Source organism: Podospora anserina, chromosome 1 (assembly GCF_000226545.1).
Source record: "Podospora anserina S mat+ genomic DNA chromosome 1, supercontig 4".
Classification (NCBI taxonomy): domain Eukaryota; kingdom Fungi; phylum Ascomycota; class Sordariomycetes; order Sordariales; family Podosporaceae; genus Podospora; species Podospora anserina.
The window spans coordinates 1,647,294-1,669,314 of NW_001914853.1; the positions used below are offsets into that span (position 1 = coordinate 1,647,294).

The 22,021-nt window shown below is 53.9% G+C and overlaps 4 protein-coding genes across 4 annotated transcripts; 2 read left to right on the forward strand and 2 right to left on the reverse strand.

The window, feature by feature from the left end:
* Positions 1 to 827: 827 nt before the first annotated feature.
* Positions 828 to 2,252, forward strand: PODANS_1_18820 (uncharacterized protein; the record flags this gene model as incomplete). The annotated part of the gene is made up of 2 exons (XM_001907307.1): positions 828 to 1,243; positions 1,301 to 2,252. 2 exons carry the CDS (start codon positions 828 to 830, stop codon positions 2,250 to 2,252), a joined length of 1,368 nt encoding a protein of 455 aa, XP_001907342.1.
* A 6,493-nt stretch (positions 2,253 to 8,745) lies between these two features.
* PODANS_1_18830 (uncharacterized protein) lies at positions 8,746 to 12,141 on the forward strand (the record flags this gene model as incomplete). Its single annotated transcript, XM_001907308.1, has 1 exon — positions 8,746 to 12,141. The coding sequence occupies one exon, from the start codon at positions 8,746 to 8,748 to the stop codon at positions 12,139 to 12,141; it is 3,396 nt and encodes a 1,131-aa protein (XP_001907343.1).
* Positions 12,142 to 12,619: 478 nt separating this feature from the next.
* PODANS_1_18840 (uncharacterized protein) lies at positions 12,620 to 14,231 on the reverse strand (the record flags this gene model as incomplete). Its single annotated transcript, XM_001907309.1, has 2 exons — positions 12,620 to 13,895; positions 13,993 to 14,231. 2 exons carry the CDS (start codon positions 14,229 to 14,231, stop codon positions 12,620 to 12,622), a joined length of 1,515 nt encoding a protein of 504 aa, XP_001907344.1.
* Positions 14,232 to 16,090: 1,859 nt separating this feature from the next.
* On the reverse strand, positions 16,091 to 17,518 carry PODANS_1_18850 (uncharacterized protein; the record flags this gene model as incomplete). The annotated part of the gene is made up of 3 exons (XM_001907310.1): positions 16,091 to 16,163; positions 16,290 to 17,347; positions 17,489 to 17,518. The coding sequence occupies 3 exons, from the start codon at positions 17,516 to 17,518 to the stop codon at positions 16,091 to 16,093; spliced, it is 1,161 nt and encodes a 386-aa protein (XP_001907345.1).
* Positions 17,519 to 22,021: the final 4,503 nt, after the last annotated feature.

The following is a 22,021-nucleotide window of genomic DNA, read 5'->3' on the forward strand; positions in this document are numbered from 1 at the left end:
AAGAGACCTTCCCCATACCTACACAGTTGTACGCAATGTTGTCATTGCCCCAGTAGGGTCGCTGACTCGTCGACTTGACAAGCAGTCAATTCAGCATATTTCTCCAAGCTAGTCTCTTTTTGGTTGTCTCTTCCAGTGTAGGGCTTGTTTTCCCACACTCTTTTTATGCATCTTGTTTGTATCGAGGTACTGTTCTAGATCCACACCACCACCCACACCCACACCCACCCTGTCTCCCGCCGTTCAGTGGCCCTTGCCAGAACCCCTTACCCCGACCCCTGGAGCGTGCCTCGCTCTCTCTGTCGTTCCCGGCCTTTCTCCCTGTCAGGCTTGTTGAACCCATGTATACCCGCAGCCCACTGGGGTGCGGATTCCTTGCCGGCCCAAACTCGTTCTGGGTGCTCGATGTATGGATACCTCAGGAGCAAGGTGCAACCGCCATGTACAGCAGTACCCCAAGCAGGGTATGTGTGGGGATGGGTACTGCCTCTCTCCACGTTATAAGCCTAGCCTCCCCGGCCCCATGCTCCAAGACCTTTGAGGCTGAGGGCCATTGCCATCGAAAAAGCTTCAAGCTACCCCAAAGATAGATTGACAAGCTTTGTTCGAAATCTTGCTACCTGATCGCTTCACGGGCCAGAGACCCGACGCCAGACCTCACACGTTCAGTTGACATCCTCATATAAGTCGACGAGTGCCTTTTTGCCGTCAACTTTATAGCGGCAGATCCATACCATTACTGACAACGTAGGTGGTGTTCCACTCGAATTCCTTTTTGTTTTCTTAGTGTGTCGTCTTTTCCCCCCAGTCTCGTTTCTCCATACAAGATGGACTCCTCCTATTCAGACCAAGACTTCGACAACACTTACTCACACAACGCCAGATCGAGAGCCGGTAGCGGGGTGTCTACAACAGAGGGGCTCTTTCAGAACTTGCAGCTTGCCGAGTCTCCGTCCCTGGAAACCGGTTCCTATACCAGCAGCAGCAGACCACCATCCTCGAGGGGCCTGGCCTCATCCGTATACTTAAGTCCGAGCCTGTCCCACCCGCCCACCTATCTTTCCAGCTCCATCTCTCCACATCAACAACACTTTGCACACCTACCCTCGGACACTGAGTGGTTCGAAGCGGAACACGCATCAGTCCACGGCACACCACTGTTACGACTGGAACCTGCACCAGACCACGGGGAAACGCCTTCGACGTCATCGCCGCTGGCATCGATCGAGCCGGAAAGCATGAGGTACTACGCACGCCAGTTAGAGAGTTGGAGAAAGGATCGTGACTGACACCCATCCAGCGCCGTTGCCGTATCATACGATCCAGGATTCAGCATGGGAAGCAGATCTTCTTTCACTTGGCCAGGTGCGTCAGCCTCCCTATCATGCTGGACGGACAATGCATGCTCACCAGCAGCAACAGTATTGGACTCTGGAAGCGGTCTTTTGCCGCCTGGCATGAGCCACCACTACGGATCAGAAGCCAGTTTATCACCGCCCAGCGGATCACGATCGATCACGGGCAGCCCGCCAAGAAACACACTCACGCCGGAACAGAGGGAACTAAAACGCCAACGAGACCAGGCCCGACACAGTTCGAAGATGCACGCTCGCGGGCGAAGGGCGGGAAGTGGCTCCGAATCAGTGTACTCACCTCCAGTAACGCTGGCCGACTTGACCACAGGCTCCTCCACGATGCCGATTTATACCACCGCGCCGTCTCAAATGTCGCTCATGGCCGAACCTACAACGTCACATTATTTGCCGCCCTTCTCGCCTCCCCTTCCAGATCAAAGCCAGACAAACATGTTCCCGAGTCCCTACCCGCCACAGTCGTACATGCCAGACTACGGCTACCAGCCATCTCCGGCCCCGAGTCTACCATCGCACTATGGGTATGTTTCCAACACGGGAAACAATCGGCCGGTTACTGACACCTTCCTCAGCAGCAGACCAGTCATGGGAGACCCGAATCTTGGCATGTACTCAGTTCCACCAGTGATGGGCCCAGGACCTCAAGATACGAGCGGACAGGTACGAGTGGTACACAGCCGACCAAAGCCACAGTGTTGGGAGCACGGATGCAACGGTCGCCAGTTTTCTACCTTCAGCAACCTTCTCCGGCACCAGCGTGAAAAGTCAGGACAGGCCACGAAGGCGACGTGTCCCAACTGCGGCGCAGAATTCACACGAACCACGGCGAGAAATGGGCATTTGGCACACGACAAGTGCAAGAAGAAGAGCAGCAACTGAGCTCCAGCGGGCTGCGGGTGTTTCTGGATTTGCGTTTCGACTACAATTTCTATTCTGATTTCTGTACACATCTCTTTTGCATGGCGAGATTTTGGGAGGGAATTTGGGTTCTTTTCTTCTGGACATTTTATCCTTTCTCTATACATTTCTTCTCTGGTACATTATGTCTTTTTTTTTCTTTTTTTTTTTCGTGAATTTTTCTAGAATTAGGGGACAGTGAAGGGTGCTTCTCAGGGGGTCACATATACTAGGGGATGGCGAAAACGATGCCGAACTTATAGGTGTAGAAGACTAGGAGTTCGGCAGCTTGCTCCAGAAAAGGGAGCCGGCAACAAGGGGGGTTTTGAGGTGTGTTATTTGAGGACCTGTGATGGCGCAGGTTACGAGCCTTCTTTGGCCAACTACTATACCCATTTCATTAAGCAGAAATATGATCAATGTAACAAGCACCTTTGAGTGTGCATCTGCAAAGGTTACAGCTCGTCTTCAGTTCCACGCTGCCGCTATGCAAATCAAGGTGCCTCCTTCCCAATCAGTCCAGTTGGAAGAAATGGGAAGTTGGCCCGTCAGTCAGACGAACTAGAAGCAGGAGGCACGCACTGGGTCCTTCCCGCTCCCGAGTTCCTACCTCAGAAGGAGGGCTGCAGTCTGACCGTTGCTCCTCCTTCCCGCAGTCAACTCCCGTGGGGCGCCTGCCAGGTTGATCCCCCAGTGACGTTGTCAGCCTCCAGTTCAACATCACTTCACCGCCTTATCATCCGACCTCTGACTAACTAACACACGCCGGTGCGCAAAATATACAAAGTCCTCACGGCAACATCTGTTTGCTGTCTGCCTTCCAGAGCAAGTGATGTCGGGCCCTACCTGAGGGCTTTTGGCAGAGATGACTGTGGCTGAACCCAAGGTGCGGCCAACTCGGCGGCCATCTTCAATGGCGGCAAACCGACCACCAGAAACTCACAAAAGCCATGTGCTTTCCAACAGTGCACTCGATAGCTTTTGATCTCCGCGCGTGGACGGCAGATGGTCGCCAAACACATTGCCATGGCTGTGCTTGTCAGGTATGTCTCCCCTGATCAAGGAATGCTCAGGGGCAGCCTTCATGAGGGCTCCTACAGCGGATCAATTCTGCTGTTGACGAGATGACCAGGCCGTGCTGATTTCAAATGCAGTCATTTCCTTTCACACAGACATCACACGATCGAGGGCCATATCCATGAGAGCCCAGCATAGAGCGCTAGCCTATCATGTGTCCCATCTGCGATCTTCAGGCCCAACTATTCATGGACTCGAACAAGTGCCTGACAAATCCTCGGATTTTGGCTCCTCCTCCGACACAGCAGAGAGCGGGCATTTGTGCCTTTGTGACCGGGAACTTCACCCACAATCCCCAACAGCTCACACAGGTGTCACGATTTGATACCAACCTCGGTCTCCAGGGGAAAACGCCACTGGGCCATTGGAAGACCACGTCGTGCGAACAAACAAGACTGGTATCATGGCCACAGACAACAAGCGATCTCCAAGAATGCCCTGGCCCAATTAGGAGACTCGAGGGTAGCCAACAGTCGACATCGGGCCCGCACCAATGATGTTTGAGAGAATTCTGCTGGCTGAAATCAATCTCAACTTTCCCCTGGAAGATCTGTTTCAGCGATGACTTTGTTACCCGCGAAGACCGAAGACCATGCGATAACACTCAGCGGGGAGTTGCTGCTGTCAAGTCTGGCATAAGGGTTACACAGCCGCGCTAGAAATAGCTCCAAACCAGAACATGTCAACCACCACCTCAAATCGTGTTGGACACTCGTGAATGGGCAGCGTCCGGGCTCGTGCTATGACAGTGCGAGCAGATGACCAAGTGGTGAGTGCAATTCTTCACCTCTCACCGTATTTTGTGACAACGCGAGCATCCGAGCTCACCCAGCATGCTGGGTCCCTAGCCATTTCCGCGGCCACTGTGCCACCAAGATGCCTAATGGTGGCGGGGAGCTCAAAACACCGAGTGTCTTCTTGTGAGATAGCATGGCGACCCGGGTCTGACTCGGCCCATCGGCTCCGGCGAGGTGTCCGGCGGTCATGCTCGCTAACGAAGATCCGACAGCTTCCGGAAGGTCAGACGTCCGTACGGAGGCCGTGGCCCGGCTATATCTCCGCGATTCAATGCCAAGACCGGATTTAGATCCAACTGTACCACAACGACGTCGACATCGCATCTGGAATTGTTCGAGAAGCGGTCATCATATCATGCATGGTAAATCACTGCGTCTGAAGGCGATTTGAACAATACGAACGGTCACATATGCTTGTGTTACCCATCGCTCGGAGTCCGGATCATCAGGAGGACGTGTACGGCACAAGCACAACCGAGCAACCCGACAGTTGTGCTGCGTCATGCTCTTCCATGGAGCGTTTGCCGTTTTGGAGCGTCAGCAGCCACCGGCCATATAGGCGCCCCTCGGGGATGAGCTGACGGAGAGGATCCCGTCGGCCCGCAAGCAGATTTCCACCTACCAGGTCTGGCTGACAGAACTGGTGAGTTTGGCAGTACTTTTTTATTCTGTTGGCCCGGCATACCTGTTGGAGCACATCTCGTTGGTCAGTCTCCAGACCGGCCTGTTACCAACAGTTGCTGCGCAGCAAGTGAAGCGCAGCAGCCCGGTAAATGCATATCAAGGTTTGTTTCGCTGCAATCACACCCCCTTACCAGAAGGCAAGCCTCCCTTGTTTTCTGTTTCTTGGGTGCGATTCAACCATGCAAGGACGGTTCCTGACTCTGCAACGATGTTATGAAACACGACCACGGCATCTGGGGATCGTAAGTGCATTTTCTCCTGGTCATAAATTTTTACTGATCGGTGGAGATTGTTGTTATGCGCCCGGATTGCTGTAAACAAGAATGAACTGTGTTTGTCTGGTAACGGTCCCATGCGGGTCAACCATTTGCGGCTCAATCCCGCTTCCCCGAGGCCCGTTACACCCCGGTACCGGGGCCCGCTTCCAACATTGCCGACTCCGGCGCCGCTCTGCCGTTGGCCACTTGAGCAGATAGTGAAAAAGACTTGGGTGCAGGCAATCTGTGGAGAATGGCCCGGGGTTCTTCTTTGAGATGCCGTTGCTGTCTCGGTGCTGGATCCATATCGAGACCCGGAGAACGGGACACCCCCGGCAGGCAGCAGCGACCGGTCCCTGTCCAAGCACGGCTCGTTCGTCTTTTTTTATCTACGGTCAGCCACGATATCAACAAGAGGACGCGCTTATTTCCTAGCTACAGGGTGGAACCAGGTGATGCGACAACACCAGCCCCCGTTGCAACATCGAGTGGCCAGCTCAACATTTTCAAGGGAATGAGACAGCTTCTAGAAAGACACTGCGCCGTAGGGGGGCGTCCCATGGTGACCCGATGATGGCTGGGTTTCACCTGGGATATGGTATGGTATCACTGGGTGCTTCTCGCGGCTAGCATTTACGGATTGCGTCTATACGAACCCGCCAGTGCGATAGGCGGAAGGCAGATGTCAAGTTTTGAGGATTACCCGCGGGCGGACCAAGGTGACGGTGCGATGCACCACCAGCTAAGCCCTGGAACCCGGTGAGCTCCACACCGGGTGCGAGGATCCTTGTGGGGTTTTTTGTTTCCTTACAGGACTAACGACGCCATGAGCAGGGGTGGTGACAGAGAGACGGATAGCGCTCACCATGTTGGCCGGAACTTTGGCAGGGATGGGTATCCGAACAACAGGTAGGTTTTCTGATTTGCTCCGTGATAGCGGTACGACATCGAGATGGCGAGATAAGACCGGCGGGATGGAACCATGGCGTTCTTGACAAATCTCACTGCTGGGACTCAAAGTGGCGGCAGGATATCAGATCTCATGGTGTACGAGACGAACCGGACAGGGCCCAACGACTACGCTTGTGTTCAGTTTTTACCAAGGCGGAGTTGCACAAGCGCTGCGCTGGCAATAGACCGGGGGGCCGGGGGGGGGGTGTTCTTGAATTGGAAACCGATAATGAGAATGATTTCTATTGTTGTCGAGGATTACTGGCTTGTGGAACGGAAGTTGTGGTGGTTGGGGGAGATGGTTCAGACACGACGAGATGAGGTGTGGCGCATGGAGCCAGAGTTTGTTGTCGAGGACAAGCCAGAAGACGTCAACAAACTGCTAAACTTGGAGGGTTTGTTAGGGGAGGTATTTTCCCCGTTGCTTGGTTTTGATGGTTAATGTGTTGGTTTGCAAGAGCATGTGGTGTTTCAATATTGCATTTCCGATATGATGATCATTACTGATGACGATGGGATGAACTTTGTCAGCTAACGAATGCATTTTTTGGTTGTGAGAACGCCTCAAAACGTGGCACATGCAGGGAATTATAGATTGAGGACCCCGATAAATCCGGGCCGTCTTGTCGATGAGAATAAATCCGACCAATACGACGGTCCATGTTATATAGGTAGACGGAGATGCCCGTTTTGGATGAGACGGTTTGTGTTGTTGTTGTTGTTGTTGTTGTTGTTGTTGTTGTGGTGTGATTGAATGGGAATGCGGGGAGAGGAGAGGGGGAGTTTGCTTATTAGGTTGACCGCCTTCTTCATCAGGAGGCCAGACAGGGCAAGCAATAGCAAGCGATGCTTCATGTGCCGCGGTGAGGCAGCGAACATCCCGCGCGAGGTTTTCCCGTGAAGGGGACGATTGGGTTGGGGGCTACCGAGAGTGGTGGTGGTGGTGGTGGTGGTGGTGGTGGTGGTGAATAGAGGGGTGGTGAATGGAGGGGTGGTGAATGGAGGGGTGGTGTTGTTTTGGCACGTGCGGCTTGAGGGATGTGGGAGAGATGCCGGGTGGGAGAAAGATGTATGCACACCTTGCCGGGTTACCTAAGCTGGGGGGTAGGGATAGAGCAAAAACGGAGGATATCTATCGATTTACTGAATAATTTATGCTGGTGGAAGGATCTGCACTATTGACGTTATCCGCCTCTAGCGCGCGTTAGTTCGCGCTTAAGACCTGGGAAATTTGGAGCTCTTGGCAGCTGCGGCGGATTACCTGAAGGAAGGCAAAAGGGTCAACCAAGCGCGGTTTTTTGTTTCCAAAGATGATTTGGAAGGAGGGAGGAAGTATTGGCTTTCTAGAATCTTACATGTGCGATTGTCAGATGCAGGTTGCTGGCGCTTGTGAGGGGGCGAAACATTTGTTGATGGTGCAGGCGAGGCTGGGGCGGGAGGCTGCGGGGGTGATTTGGGGGTTGGTCTGAATGCCAGGGCAAGGGTTTGTAGGGGGGCGTAAAGCCCCACTATTGGGACGCTGAACGTCAACACAACACAGCGTTGTGGCTGCTTGGGTAAGAAGCGGGCAAAGCCAAACAAACCGACGCCCGCCCATTCTTCACGATTTTGATAGGAGACCGAGTGGTTTGTACCTTCCCACTGCCACGCAACTCTTACATTCGGGAACAGATCAGCAAGTGCAGGAGCACCCTTAATCGTTGCGTGGGTCTTGGACCGTGTGGCTGCCGTTTTTGGAGGGTGTAAAGTATCTTTTGCAGGCAGGAGCAACTTGGGGACTTTTTGTTCACCATTCATCTGCAGCAGCTTTTCCAACAAATTCGCCGCCCAATTATCAACAACGGCAACAAAACAAAACGGGGGACATCACCAGTGATCAGCCAGACCTGATTTGACACTGTGTGTGCTGGCATGCGGAGGCGTATCTAGACGAACACGAACGAGGTTGATCGACAGCCAAGCAACAATCAATATTACATTTGTCCCTCGGGAATTCACACCACCAAGGGACTTTTGTTTGAGTGTGTGTAGGTGTGCTTATCGATCTGAGCGGGCAGCGGCGGGCCACGCCACAACGCGACCACCACCACCATCAGCTCAAAACTTACATCACACATACCAGACCCCGGAACGGACCAGCTATCAGGCCGATATTCTTGACCTGCCACCACCACCACCTCCTCCCCACGTTTTTTTCTTGTCTCTGTTGGACTGGGCCGCGGTCTCTCCAAAAGGCGAAACTTTTTTAACTTTTTTTTACCACGCCACCGGTCTGCGTGCTGAAGCCGCCCCCCACCCCCCTACCTACCTACCTACCTACCTAAAGGCCGTCTAGGGAAATTCTTGCGATTGGAGGTTTTGGGGCGTGGAAAAACGTGGGTTTGTGGTGCAGGCTAGACCAGCTCACCGGCCTTGATCTTGGCCTGGAGATTGAGATCTAGAAGTCTCGGGTTGAAAAGTTACCGGGTGATCAAAAGGGCTTGGGATTCTGATATTGGAGAAACCGCAAGGGGATCTAGGCACCGGGTGCGGGATAGGTTCGGCATTGAAGGGGAGTCAGATCGGGCAAAATTCTCGGGGTTTCCGGATTGTGGAGGGAAGAGGTCGGTGACGGGCTAAGAGGAAAAGTGGGAGGGACATTGCTGTGCGGGCCGGTTGCCGTCCGCTAAAGTTTTGTTGTTGATCAACGGACTTGACAGCAGCCTAGCGATGGCAGGTCTAGTTGTGGCCTCTGCTTGGAGGCAGCAGCGGAGGAAAAGGGTTTTCCAGTCTGTTTTCAGCGGGGAGGTTACCAGTACCACTACGGTAGCGGGAGTTCAGTATCCAGATCCGGGACAGGGGTTGGGGGGTTCGATATTAGGGAGTGGTGCTGGTCATAGTGTTGACCCCTATCTTGCTCCTTCGTCGTCGGCCACGCTGGGGCATAGCACACCTGAACCAGAGCCACCACATCCATATGCGCCAGGTAATGAGTATGCGCCAGGTAATGAGCACCAGAGGGCGTATGATCAGGCGTGGGAGGTTGTAACTTCACGGGTGGCTCTCCCTGCGAGTGCTGCCGGTCCAGCTCCGGGAGCGGGGGAATCAAGTCCCGGCTTATCACTGGAGAGTTTGACTGCTGCCCAAGAGCAACCTCAATCACGGCATCGGAGGAACCAGAAGGTAGACGAGGAACGGGAGCAGTTTCTGCAGTGTTTGTCCCTGCTAGAGAATGCAGAGGCTGTGCTACCGGAAGCGAGGGAGAGGAGGGACGTGATAGGGTGGTATGTAAGCCAGGTGAGGGCGCATTTCGCCATGTGGGTGGTGCCCCTTTTGGCGGGGGGGTCGGACACCGCTGCTGCTGCTGCTGCTGCTGCTGCTGGGACTTTGGCAGCTCAGGGGGTTACCCACCGGAGGCATCAGAGGAATAAGCATTCGGTTGATTCTACTGCTGCCGGAGGTGGCCGGGAGTGGAGTGGAGGGAGCCAGTATGATAGGCATATGGCCGTGGTGATGAGCACGATTGAGACGCTGGAGGGGGCGTTGGGCATGTATTTTGAGGGGTTGAATTCGTTGTTGGAGGGGTTGAGACGGGCTTCCGGGGAGGAGGACAATAGCTCGTTTGGGATGAAGTTCAAGAGGGATATTCATGCGCTGATTGCGAATTCTGCCTCGCAAGGCGGGGTGATGGGGAGTGTGAAAGTTGTTCTGACGAAGCTGGCCGGGGTGATATTGGGTGTGGAGGGGTTGATGGTTAGTTTGGGTAGTAAGAAGGGGCCTTGGGGGGCGCCACCGGCTATTCCCCAGGAGAACGATTTCGATGTTTTGACGGCGAAGAGAAAGTTGGGGGGGTTGGTGAAGCAACTGCATAATGTTGGGTTGACGGGCGAGAGGTTTGAAGTGCTGTTTGCGGAGGTTATGAACGATATGATGTCGAGATTTGTCAAGGGAGCTTATGCGGGAGTTTGGGCGGCGAGCGATCCAGAGGAGGGGAATGTGGTTGGGGGTGCTGGGACGGCTGCGGCCAGCAGTGTTTTTACGACTTCGAGGGGGTCTGGAGGGGATACGACAGTGCCAGCTGCCACCTCTGCTTGTATCAAGTCGCTCAAGGACTGGGTCGAGAAGCGGTATGCACAGTTGAATGTCCAGGTTCTGTCGTGGATCAACGCGACGCCGATGTCACTGGCCGATCTCAAGGCATGCCAGTCACTGGCTTTGGGCCGGTTGGCTGCGTTGCGTATTCAGGAGCTGTTCGACATTGTTCTTGCCTGGCCGGATGCTAAGGGTGCGCTGGAGGATTTGAAGGCTACTATCACGACTACTGCTCGGAGACAGTTGCTCACGGCAAACTTCTCGAAAGCGCTGGAACAAAGATTGTTACATCCTGGGTGCAGCACACTAGAGATTTTGCAGACGTACATCCACATCATCAAGACATTCCACGCACTTGATCACAGCAAGGTGTTGTTGGGGAATATCGAGCCAGGACTGCAGCTGTATCTCGTCCAGCGTGAAGACTCCGTGCGGGTAGTAGTGGCCGGCCTGCTGGCCAGCAAAGAGGAGATTGAAGCTGCAGCAAAGGTTCAGCAGATTGACGAGGACGAGAGATTGCAGCGAGGGGCGTCCGGTCCCAGAGCTGCTGCTGCCGACCTCGGCCGAAGAGAGATCAAAGCGCAGGCATATTCGACGCCAGGTGTTGCTGGTTCATCAACGGCTACGACATGCAAAACACCCACCACACGCAGCAGGCAAGGGAGGGATAGCAACCCATCGACCCCTGCTCCAGCACCAGCTCACAGGCAGGGACCAGTTCTGGCCCGCGCGAAGAAGGTCAACAAACTGGTCGAGCTCGCCAAGCTCCTCAACGAATCCGCCTCTGTCCGTCGCGCTGGTGCCACGGATGATGACCAAGAACTGGACTGGAACGACCTCAACTGGGTTCCTGACCCTGTTGACGCTGGCGCCAACTACAAGCGTCCCAAGTCCGAGGATGTGATCGGCACCTTGATCTCGGCCCTGGGAGCAGAGGATGTTTTCATCAACGAGTTCACCGCTGTCATCGCCGAGCGTCTGTTAGGAGACCCCAAATCTTTCGAACAAGAAATGCGGGTGCTCAACCTCCTCAAACGACGCTTCGGAGAAGCCGCCCTCCAAAAGTGCGACGTTATGATCAGAGATATCCAAGAATCAAGAAAGCTGAATTCCAAAATCCGAAGAAATAACGCCGGTGGCCCACAACCAGCCAATATCCCAGGGCAACCCCCAGTGCTGGCTACACCGGATAACAAGGGCAAGTCAGTCGCCACTCCCCAGTCTTCTGAGAAGAGCAAAGAACAGAAAGACACAGGATACCACGCTCGCATCCTCTCCCGCATGTATTGGCCCGCTTTTGAAAAGGAGCACTTCCTCCTCCCGGCTCCGATTCTCGACTTGCAAAAGCAATACGAAAAGGGGTATGAGGATCTGAAATCGGACAGAAAACTCACCTGGCTCAACCAGCTGGGTCAGACGAGGGTGGAGCTGGAGTTGGAGGATAGAACGGTGACGGTGGACTGCGATACCGTTCAGGCGACGGTTATCTATGCGTTTCAGTCGTCATCGGATTCCTCGACGACGCCGGTCAAGAAAGCGGTGGATGATTTGTATCTTGAGCTTCAGCTCGATGAGGATCTCATTGCGGCGGCGTGTGACTTCTGGGCGAGGAAGAGGGTGCTCAGGAGGGTTAGCACGGCGGATGGGGGCGTGTTTGTCGTTTTGGAGAGGCTGTCTGATGAGAATGTGCCTGTGGGTGAGGATGCTCAACAGGGCCAGGCGGTAGAGGAGAAGGGCAAGGAGAAGGAGGCGGCGGCGGCAGGGCCAAAGGAGGGAGGGGCGAAGAAGCTGAGTGATAAGGAGAAGGAGAAGAGGGAGGTGTATTGGAAGTACATTCAGGGGATGCTCACAAATTCGAGCGTGACAATGCCGATCAATCAGATTGCCATGATGATGGGGGTGTTTGTTATAGGGGGGTTTTCATGGAGTCACGAAGAGCTGCAGTCGTTCTTGGGCGAGAAGGTGGAGGAAGGGGCGTTGGAGGTTGTGAGTGGGGGGAAGTATAAGTTGGTCAGGAAGCGAGAGAATGTATAGGATTATGAAAGGATGGAAACTGTAGCTCTTTATTGAGATCAGCAGGAGGTAGAGATACTACGAACAACCTATTTATCAAACGCGATGTTGCATTGTCTTGTAGAGCTTTGATTACAGCTCTGAGCGTGGGAATAACCCCCCGTAGTTATCCAGCTGCTTCCTAACCGAGCCATTTACGAATGGATACTACTTGATTGATGCTGCCTACCTGCCCAAGGTTGATACAGCCACATCGAGAATTCAACAAGCAATTGCTAACCAGTCCTGTAAACATCCATCCCGCAGAACAACACAAACAAGCCTTCAAAATTGTATGATGAGCGAACACCACCTCTAAATAAAACTGAGTCGGGTATCACCAAGCACTCCATACTCCCTCCACCTTTGCTGTCTAATCTTCGTTGCTTATGTACCCCATGAAGCCACTGCGACATGTATGCTTTCCCATCCAACAAAGCCAAGCCAAGCCGTCAAGTCCTCATAACAAAGCCCCATGGGCAAACCACCACCACCCCATCCCCACCATCGCCATCGTCCCCAGGAAAACCGCTCCCTCCTTGGTACTCCAAACCAAAGCCAACAAACCCACCACCAGCTCCCTCCTCCTAGCCGTCTGCCTCCTCCCCCAAGCCCAGACATCAATATCGACCGGGAGCTTTTTCTTTCCTACAACTTCCCCCTCCAGCTTCTTGTCTCCATCAGGCAATGGCACCCTCCCCCTCCAAAAAACAGCCCTGTGATCCGAACTCCGCACCACAGGCAAACTCCCATACACACCCGTCTCGACCTCTGCCCCCTCGGCAGCGCTGAACAAAACCCGATCTGTCCACGCCGGCCATCGGTGCGAGGCAAATTTCCAGGGAACCTCGCTCCCCTCTGCTGCGGCAGCCTCATTCACTGCCCCTTCTGGCGAGTCCAGAATATCGTACTTGTATGTTGGGCCAAAGGTGACCTCCGCCTCGGACATTCCGTGGAATGTCCTCCCGGCGAGGCGTTCTTGAGTGAGCTGATCCCGGGAGAAGAAGTGGCTGTGGTGATTTTCGGAGGCTGGGTCAAAGCTGGGGAAGGCAGAGTCGGGAGGGGGTGTGGTGGAGGAGATGCGGTAGTTGAGGTCGCCCGCCACAAAAAGGTGCGAGGTAGGTTTGAAGATGGAGATGTCTTGGAGCCGTCGCTTTTGCTCTGGCGTCAGGGCGGGTGTGTCGTCGCTGTCAACCGAAAAGGTGGAAGGCGGAGAAAGCAGCGGCGCGTCTTCCTCCTCACTAGAATCCATACTCCCCGTCCTCTCCAGCGGCATCGACCTCTCCGCCGCCCCCGACCTATCCACTTGCGTCGTCGCCGGCCTCTCCCCAAACACCCCCGGCAGCACCACCCGCGGATCCTCAAACGTCAGCCCACCCACCACCGCCCTCCAATTCGCATTCCTCTTCTTGAGGTTCCACTCCATAGCCGCCAAATGCGTAGCCACAAACGTCAGCTCCTGCCCTTGATAGTTCACCCTCACCCCCACCGCCCCCTTGTTCCCCATGCCGGCGGCCCCAAACCCCACCTCCCCTTCTTCTACCGTTCCAGAAATCCTCTCCGGACAAAGCGCAAACACCAACAGCGCCGTCATGCCCACGTTCTTCCCCTTCACAAGCGTGTACTTTTGCCCGGCAGCAGCGAGATTCAACGCCTGCCCAAAAGCGTCGTAATATCCCCTCAACCACCACTCCCCGAGGAAGGAGTATGACAGCGGTGCAATTTCCTGGAGCGACCTGAACCCATCAAGTTAGCAAAGAAACCATCCGAAAAAGATCAGACGGCGGACTGGTGTGGGGTGGGCGGGTGAGGGGAAGAAAAAAAGAAACATACATCACCACCAGTTCGGGCAAACCATCTTGTCCCAGCAGCGCATCCCGCAAATGCCCCCCAAAAACAGGCACATCAACGACATTCTTCGCGCAGTTAAACGTCAGCACCAACAGCTCCACCCCCGCCTTGGAGAGCTTCATCCCGCCGTCGGTGGCCGTTTGAGGAGCGGTGACGTCAATGTCAATGTTGATGCCCGCCGTGGGAGGGAGGTTCGTCGTGCTCCCCGATTGCAAACCCATCGCTGCTTGCGTCGAAGATCTGGTACGGACCAAAAGGTGGAAGGAGTGTTGTAACAAGTGTGTCAGTAACGTATTCAGCCTGTTTGTGTCGTCGCAACGGGAAAGTTGGGGAACTGAAAATAAAATCGTGTGAGGGGAGCTGTTCAAGTGGGAATGAACCCTGACAAAGCCAGTCTGCTCCTCCCGTAAAAAAATAAAAATAAAAAAAACAATAATAAAAAAATAAAGAATAAAAACAAATAAGAAAATCAATCAATCAAGGGAGCAATTATCAAAATCGATTCTATTAGTTATCACACACCAAAAAGATAAATCTTCTAGAACAAAAAGAAAAGCTCAGGTATCTAACCTACATCCCTTCTTATACACATTTTCCTGCCTAGCTGCTGCTTCTTTGCTGAGTGGTGTACGTACTCGGTTACTGCCCGCCAAGCAAAAGTCACTCACTCGGTCTATGACTGCGTATTCTGCAATCTGCGTGTGACATTCACACAGCCTCACCAGAACACCAGACACCGACTTTTCCATGCAGCACACAAAAGGAGGCTGAGCCACCCGCTTCAGTTCAATGGTCGCTTTGCGAACATACCTGATCCAGACCGGGAATTATCCTGTAACAGCAGTCATGCTTTCACACAAAAATCACTTGCAGACTTGTGAAGAGCAAAACAAGACCTGAATTTATGAAAACTACCTGCCGCCCTGCATTGCCTGCCGTCCCCAGTTCAGTCTTGAGTGCGAGTCGCCTTCCCAAACCCGGACCCGGCGCAGCTTCCTAGTTCCACTTATTCCCGTCCGGCTTCCCCGACCATGACCGCAGGGGAAATTCTCCGAAGAAGGTCCACGGAGATGGTACAGTACTAGCTAGTGCGTGATCGCATAGTCCTCTCTCCTGAATCACATCACCGCCAGCGGCCAATCCATCCCACTCCGCAGTTTCCCCCAACCAGCCATCCCCATGTGTCACAGCCTCCTCGACTCAAAACCTCCCTGCCAAGCAATGCAACGACATGCCTCTGGATCTCCAACTACGCCTCTGCAAGCCCTTTAAAAGTACCACTGGGAAGCGGAAATCACCAAAGACGCAAGTTCGGCTTTGCCAGATCTCCATCTCATCTTGCCCATCATTGCAAAAGAAAACGCTTCTTCCCCTGACCTCCCCACAAGCGGATCCCGATGCGATGAAGTGCAAGTGACGAAAAGGCATAATGGAAAAAAACAGAAAACAAAAACAAGAAAGAAAAGTTTGAGCGCGGTAGTCCGTGTCGAAAGCGGTGTGCCTTGTGTTGTCAATCTGCTGTGGCGACCCGAAAAACCAGCTGCTCGAAACCGTCGACAGACAAGCAGTCTCCCCAATCCAACCAAGTTGCGCAGCATTATGTTGAATCTGGTCCGCCGGCAGCCGACCCTCTCTCGATATTCGACACCCCGAACAAGTCAGAGTGCCGGGCATGCCGTTCGTCCGATCAGTTTACCCAGTCCGAAATCCTCTCCAAGCTCCTAGCCATAGGGGCCAAGCAGCTTGCGAGAACACTTGTGAATAAACAGTCATCCGAGCCAGAAGGAAAGGGGGGAGGGAAGGGGAAGGGGGGGGGGGGTCATAACCGATGAGATGCCGAAAAACGAAAAAAGAAAAAGACGCAATTCGTAAAACTGGGTGCTGAGGCGTGTATCTGCTATCGATGCTGATCCGCTCCCGGCAGAGCACGAGAATGTGCTCTGCCGTAGAAATCAAGGACAATTCATAGTGGGGGCCGCAGGTCGACCATAACCCACACACAATCGATGAGAATCCACTAATGCTACAACCCAAGGGGAAAGAGGGTTCCGTGTGAAAATTGCCAGTATCAGGTGTTGCTTCACTCCATGGGGCGGTACTGTTTGGAAGCATATCCCGTGCCAGCGCCTTGACCTTTAGCGGCCGAGCGCAGCCTATTTATCGCAAACTGATTGTCAGCACTCCATGTCAGCATTGTCCCTCCGGCCAGCGTTGATGAGCACACCAAACTCGAAGGAAATATGATTCCTTACTAGGAATGCTTTTGGGCTGTAACTCACATCCTGTCGCTTCCTCCGACGGCACGGTTGGTCTCGGGGGTCTCGCCGACCTTCCTGGTTCCGCGGGGGGCAGCGGGCTGGCTCTCCTTACGGGCGGCCGCAGTGTTGTCCTTGGATTCGGCGGCGGCCTGACCGGGCTGGTTGGCAGCCTGCTGGATGGCCTGGGCGTTCTTCTGATACTTGTACACAGTCCAGTCAAAGACATAGTCGTACTGGAAACCCTCGCGGACGAAGAGATCGCGGAAGATCTTGCGGAGGTAACTGTAGTCCGGCTTGTCGTCGAAGCGGAGCGAGCGAGTGTAGTTCAGGTAGATAGCAAACTCGTTAGGGAACCCGCGGCACAGCACATCGGTGGGCGTCGTCATCTTCTTCTCCATGATGCGGTCATACTTCTGCTTCTTGGTGGCAGCCTTGAGTCCCTGCCAAGGCAGAGATCCACGGCAAAAGTAGAGCATGACATAGCCGAGAGACTCCATGTCGTCACGGCGAGACTGCTCGACGCCCAGGTGAGTGTTGATAGACGCATAACGAGCGGTGCCAGTCAAGTTCTTGTTCTCTCTGTAAGGAATGTGGAAGTGCGTCTTGGGGTCGCGGTACTTCTTGGCCAAACCGAAATCGATCACGTTGACCTGGTTGCCGCGCTTACCGATACCCATGAGGAAGTTGTCGGGCTTGATGTCACGGTGGATGAACGACTTGGCGTGGATGTACTCGATGCGGGAAATCAACTGGTCGGCCAGGAGCAGGACCGTCTTCAACGAGAACTTGCGGTTGCAGAAGTTGAAGAGATCCTCCAGGGAGGGGCCGAGGAGGTCCAGGACCATGGCATTGTAGTCGCACTCGGTGCCGAACCACCGCACGAAGGGAATGCCGACACCACCGGCAAGGGACTTGTAGACGCGGGCCTCATATTCCAGCTGGGGGTGCTTGGCCTTGACGCTTTCGAGCTTGATGGCAATTTCTTCGCCCGAGATGATGTTGGTGCCCAGGTAGATGTCGCCGAAAGAACCGGAACCGATCTTGCGACCGATGCGGTACTTGTTACCGACGCGAAGATCCTATACGAACATGTCAGCTGTCATTTCGAACAAGATGTTTTTTTTTCATTTTTTTTTTCATTCGCTCCGATCGACGGCCATCAAGGCCATGATGGGGAAAAGCGAGATGCATCATCGCCGACCGAAGAAGGGGATGCGTACCATGGTAGTCATGCTGTTGGCGGATGTCATGTGTCGCTCCGAGAAGATTCAGTAGTGAATCGACAGTGGGAGGGTTTGAAGTCGTTCGGACGTTGCGAAAGGCTGTAGTTTAAATGGAGCCGTTAGCCTCTTGCCTAGGCGTGTTTCGAGGTTTCAGGTCTGGGGGCTTAGGGTAGAACCGGATGAGGGAAAAAATTGGGCACAGGCGGTGTAGCAGTGTGGTGTAGTGTAGTCAAAGGAACGACTCAAAGTCTTTCACCCGGTGCAACCAAGGGACATCGGTGCAGTGGGCAGATCAGATGCGTGATGACGGGGAGTCTCGCCTCGGAATATGAGGACGGTGAAAAAGGCGGACAAGGACGTCTCGCATCCGCCCAGAACTCGGGACCGGGAACTGAGCCCTTTTCTTAGGGGCCACGAGCCGGCCCAGCAAGGGGGGGTAAAACGAAGCCAAAAACAACAAATGCATCTGTGTCTTGTTTCCAACTCACCTATTGATATCCGCAATGGGGGAGTGTGTTCGATCAAGTCGCGGGTCGGCCGGGGTCGATGTGTCGACGACGGGTTCGGTTGTGGTGAGGTGAGTTGTCGAATGGAGGGGGAAGGATTTCCTGCTTCCGACCGTGGAAGGGGTGGAAGGGGTGGCAAGGAACAGAGATCAGGGCCTGTTAAGCGGGCGGATTGTGGTTAGCTCGCAGTTGTGGACCAGGCACGAGAAAAACAAGACACGACAATGGCAAACAATGGGCGCGGGGAAGGGGGCTTCTTACCCTCAGAATAGCCCTTCTGCGCTATTGCTGTCAAAGGGCGGGAGACGGTGACGATATTTGGGAAAGGAGAAGGGCAGAGGAGAGCGAGGGAGAGAGAATGGAAAGTGTTGGTTGCTGGAGACCTGAAAGACCTGGGCTGGGCTGGGCCAACCTGACAGGCTGACTGGCGAGGTCCATGCTGGGGCGGGCTCGGCGTCCACCCCCCCCCCCCGGTGTGGGACGAGAGGTGGGCAGGCTCTCCAGTTGCTGGCCTCGCCCCGACCAGACGCATGGACCGCACAGTGCGGGTATGCGACACCGAAGCTCTCGCAACCTGAACAGCCGTTTCAGGCACAGCCAGCAAGCAGCCCAATCCGGATTCGTGTCTTTGTTGACATCAGACATGAGCAGCCAACTCCTACAGTTCGCATTTGAGCATTATACAGAGAAACGACAGGCGTTGGGCTCGCCAGGGTTTGTTCATGGGGCGTTGGCGCTGGGCTTGTGTCGCCTTCTGGTAGGCAGGCAGGCGGGTGGGCGGACAGCAGTTCTCCTCACGTGCCCGACGCACAGTGCAGGAAACGCACTTTTTTTTTTGGGAAAGTGGGATTATCCAAACTTGGACTTTCTCTTTGCCCGCCTTTTCCAACTCATGCTTCCTCCATCATGCACCCAAGGGATATCCAAGCTAACTTGCAAATAACGAAGTCATGTGTTTTTTTTTTCTTGCTTCCCGGCAGTTTGGGTCAAACACTTTTGCCTGCTTCTTTTGAAAACGAACGATAAACCCGACGCCCTTTCGGAAATGGAAGCCTTGGAAACTGCAGTTGCTGTCTGTCTGTCTTTCGCCTACGCACCTATCAAACGGCCGCCCCAAAGCCTGCGGCGGCGCTATCGACCATCAGCGCCTATTATTAAATCCCGTACGAAAACATAGATCCGCGCTCCATTTCGGTGCATCTCGACCTTCCACTTTTCCTGTAAACAACGCTAAGAAAACGGCATCGCTGCAACGGGTCAGCCGAAGTGTATACTACTCACCCTGTATCCCGGCTTTTGCGAGCGGTGGGAACGAGGTCGTAGGGCGTGAGCAGGGGGGGGGCAGCATTCAACTCTCCAAAATCCACGATTGGCTGATATGGGAGGGAACCTGGAAGGCATCCAGAACGCCCCCCTCAAGACCACCCTCAAGTTTGCCTTTCTCCCGGACATGAAGGTTGCCTCTAGATGTTTCTGGACCGCCCACCGCCTCTCCCACGTCGTTTCCGATTCAGATCGGCATTTCCAGGAGAAACATGTTCAAAAAGTTGTAACTTACGGCCCGCGGTCGTGCCCGCGTGTGCTGATTTGTCCAAGGGTGCGCCCTTTTGATGAGGGGAAGCAAGGGCTTCCCATGATGTGTGGCTTTCCCCTCACTCGGGCCGCGACCCACACTTGACAGCATCCCAAAAAATGATTCAGATGACCTTTTTTTTTTCTTTCTTTTTTTTTCTTTTTTGGGTCAGGTAGTGATACACTACGCACGTATTGGTCCTATTACCGCTCAGCCCGAGAGTCGAAACAAGCGGGCAAAGTTGTTGTTTCTCCACGTTTTTGGTCTGTGTTTGTTGTTTTGCTTGTGCCAGATCTATGCAAGTCATCCATCCCCAGACTGATTCACCCACAGCCCCCCCTCCTCCCCCTTCTCTTGATTCGGTCACCAACCCAGTAGTTCGACACCGAACACGACGCGATGTATCGAGCCGACTCACTTCGATGGCATCGTTCATCCGCGGCCCTGGGTTGAGGGCTGTGAGAAGACATCGGCGTTCTCTCTCTTCCCCAAAATTAGAAACCGGTTTCGGGGGCCGCCTTGTCTATCTTTCTTATTGAAGCCAAGGGGTGTGCCCGCCATTGGCTTCCTTCCACGCTACTGCGTAGAACAACCTATATTATTCTTTCGCCACAGAGTGCCCACGTGAGGAGCTGTGTGAGATAAGAGGTTGTGTTTGTACGACAGCGAAGAAGGTTTGTGTAGGTACAGAGCCCATCTCCGATCAACTCCTCTCTACATGTACGGTTTTGGTGTAATAAAAGGTCGGAGATTTACTAACCCGACCTACTCATTCTCAGTCCGATCCGTTAGTAGTTCCGAGATAGCCGGGCTTTGGTGCTGGTGTCACAATGACCATTCGAGATCGGGGATTAGGGAGGGAGTGGGAGGCAGGTTGCACAAAGATACACCCGGTGTTGGGTTGGGCATAGACATCGGAGTTATCGAACATGGGTCCAACCGTGCTCGGTGTCGAAAGACACTGTGGATGAGGTAATGTCTGGTTCTCGACATGGTCAGCTTGTCACGTAACTCGGAGTGAGTTTCGATGTTGAGAAGTGGGAGGTAGGTAGGACGGGAGATGTCATCATGTCTTACTGAATCAGAGTTTGGGTGTTGGGCATGCCAGATCTGGGCTGCTTCATTTGTCTGTGGCTGAGGCTTCAGGCTATGGTGACATCTTATGGACTGGGGATATTGTGATCCAGAGCTCTTTCTTGCTTTAGTTGAGGTAGATCTGGTGTCATGGAATGTTCTCATGACTGCTCATCATTTGACGAGAAAATCTCATGATAGGCACCACTCCGATAGTTATGGGTCTACGACCACGTGTATAGGGAGGTAATTGGAGGTCGATGAATGGCCCGGAAATGAACCTGCTTACAACTTGTACAGTCCATTACATACCCCGCTGGACCCCTCTTCCACCGTAGCCCAATACCCCGCCGCAAACCTGTCGATATTGCAGTTCAGGGTCCATGGAGTTGTGGATTTGGTTGTGAATTCGGAAGGTGGGGCAGAGTTCACAAGCGGCATGAAAAAAGGCGAAACCCCTTTATGCAGGCGCGGACAAGGGAAGGGCCCGGTAATTGTGGAATTGTGTCGATGATAAGACTTGGCACTTAATCAACACCCCGGACCAAGGGTCCTCGATCCATCACCGTGCCCCGTCCCCCGTGTCCCGGCTGATGTTGCATCTTCAGGGTCCAACCTGCAGCCACCGAGATCTCGATTTGATTTGGTTTGGTTGTCGAGAGCGGGAAGTGAAGGAAGTGAAGGCGAGGAGAAGGAGGAAAAAGCAAGTGAAAAAAGAAGGGTGGGATGTCTGAGATGGGGGACGAAACCTGGACTCCTGCAGCTCACCGTTGGGGGTTGAAATGGCTCGGGAGAAGGTGAGAAATGACGCATGTGCTGACGAGGGCGGCACCAAACAGAGCTGGTAGGGAGATAAACATGATATATACACCCTTTACCATAGCTGTCGTTGAGTGCCTCTGATCCGATCACCACAACCCCTCTCTCGGCTCCGTAGCCGACGGGAGAAGCAAACACCGGGACGCCGGCAGGACCGCAATTCCAATGACCAGACCCCCGTTGCCGGTCAGTCCACCATCGTGAAGTGACCTTCCTTGTCGTCCGCTCCACCGCTGTCGTCTCTGCGTAGTGTTTCCTTTTTGACATGATTTCTTCGTTTTTCGTAGTAGCAAACAAACACTGCCGAGGGGTTGTTCATTTCTCAAGAGTTCTTGGTGGCTGATCTGGATGCGACACAAGTGGACAAGCGAAGGGCCAAGGAGAAAAAGGGTTGTTCGCGATTGCTGCCCCCCCCCAGAACGGACCCCAGACGCCGAGACGGAGAGCTTGGTGGTTCCATAACTTTTTATTAACGTGACCACCCAAGGAGGAGTCTTCAGGGTCAAAGTCCAACACCTTTCCCCCCCCCCTCCCCATCCCTTTTTCATCCCAAACAAC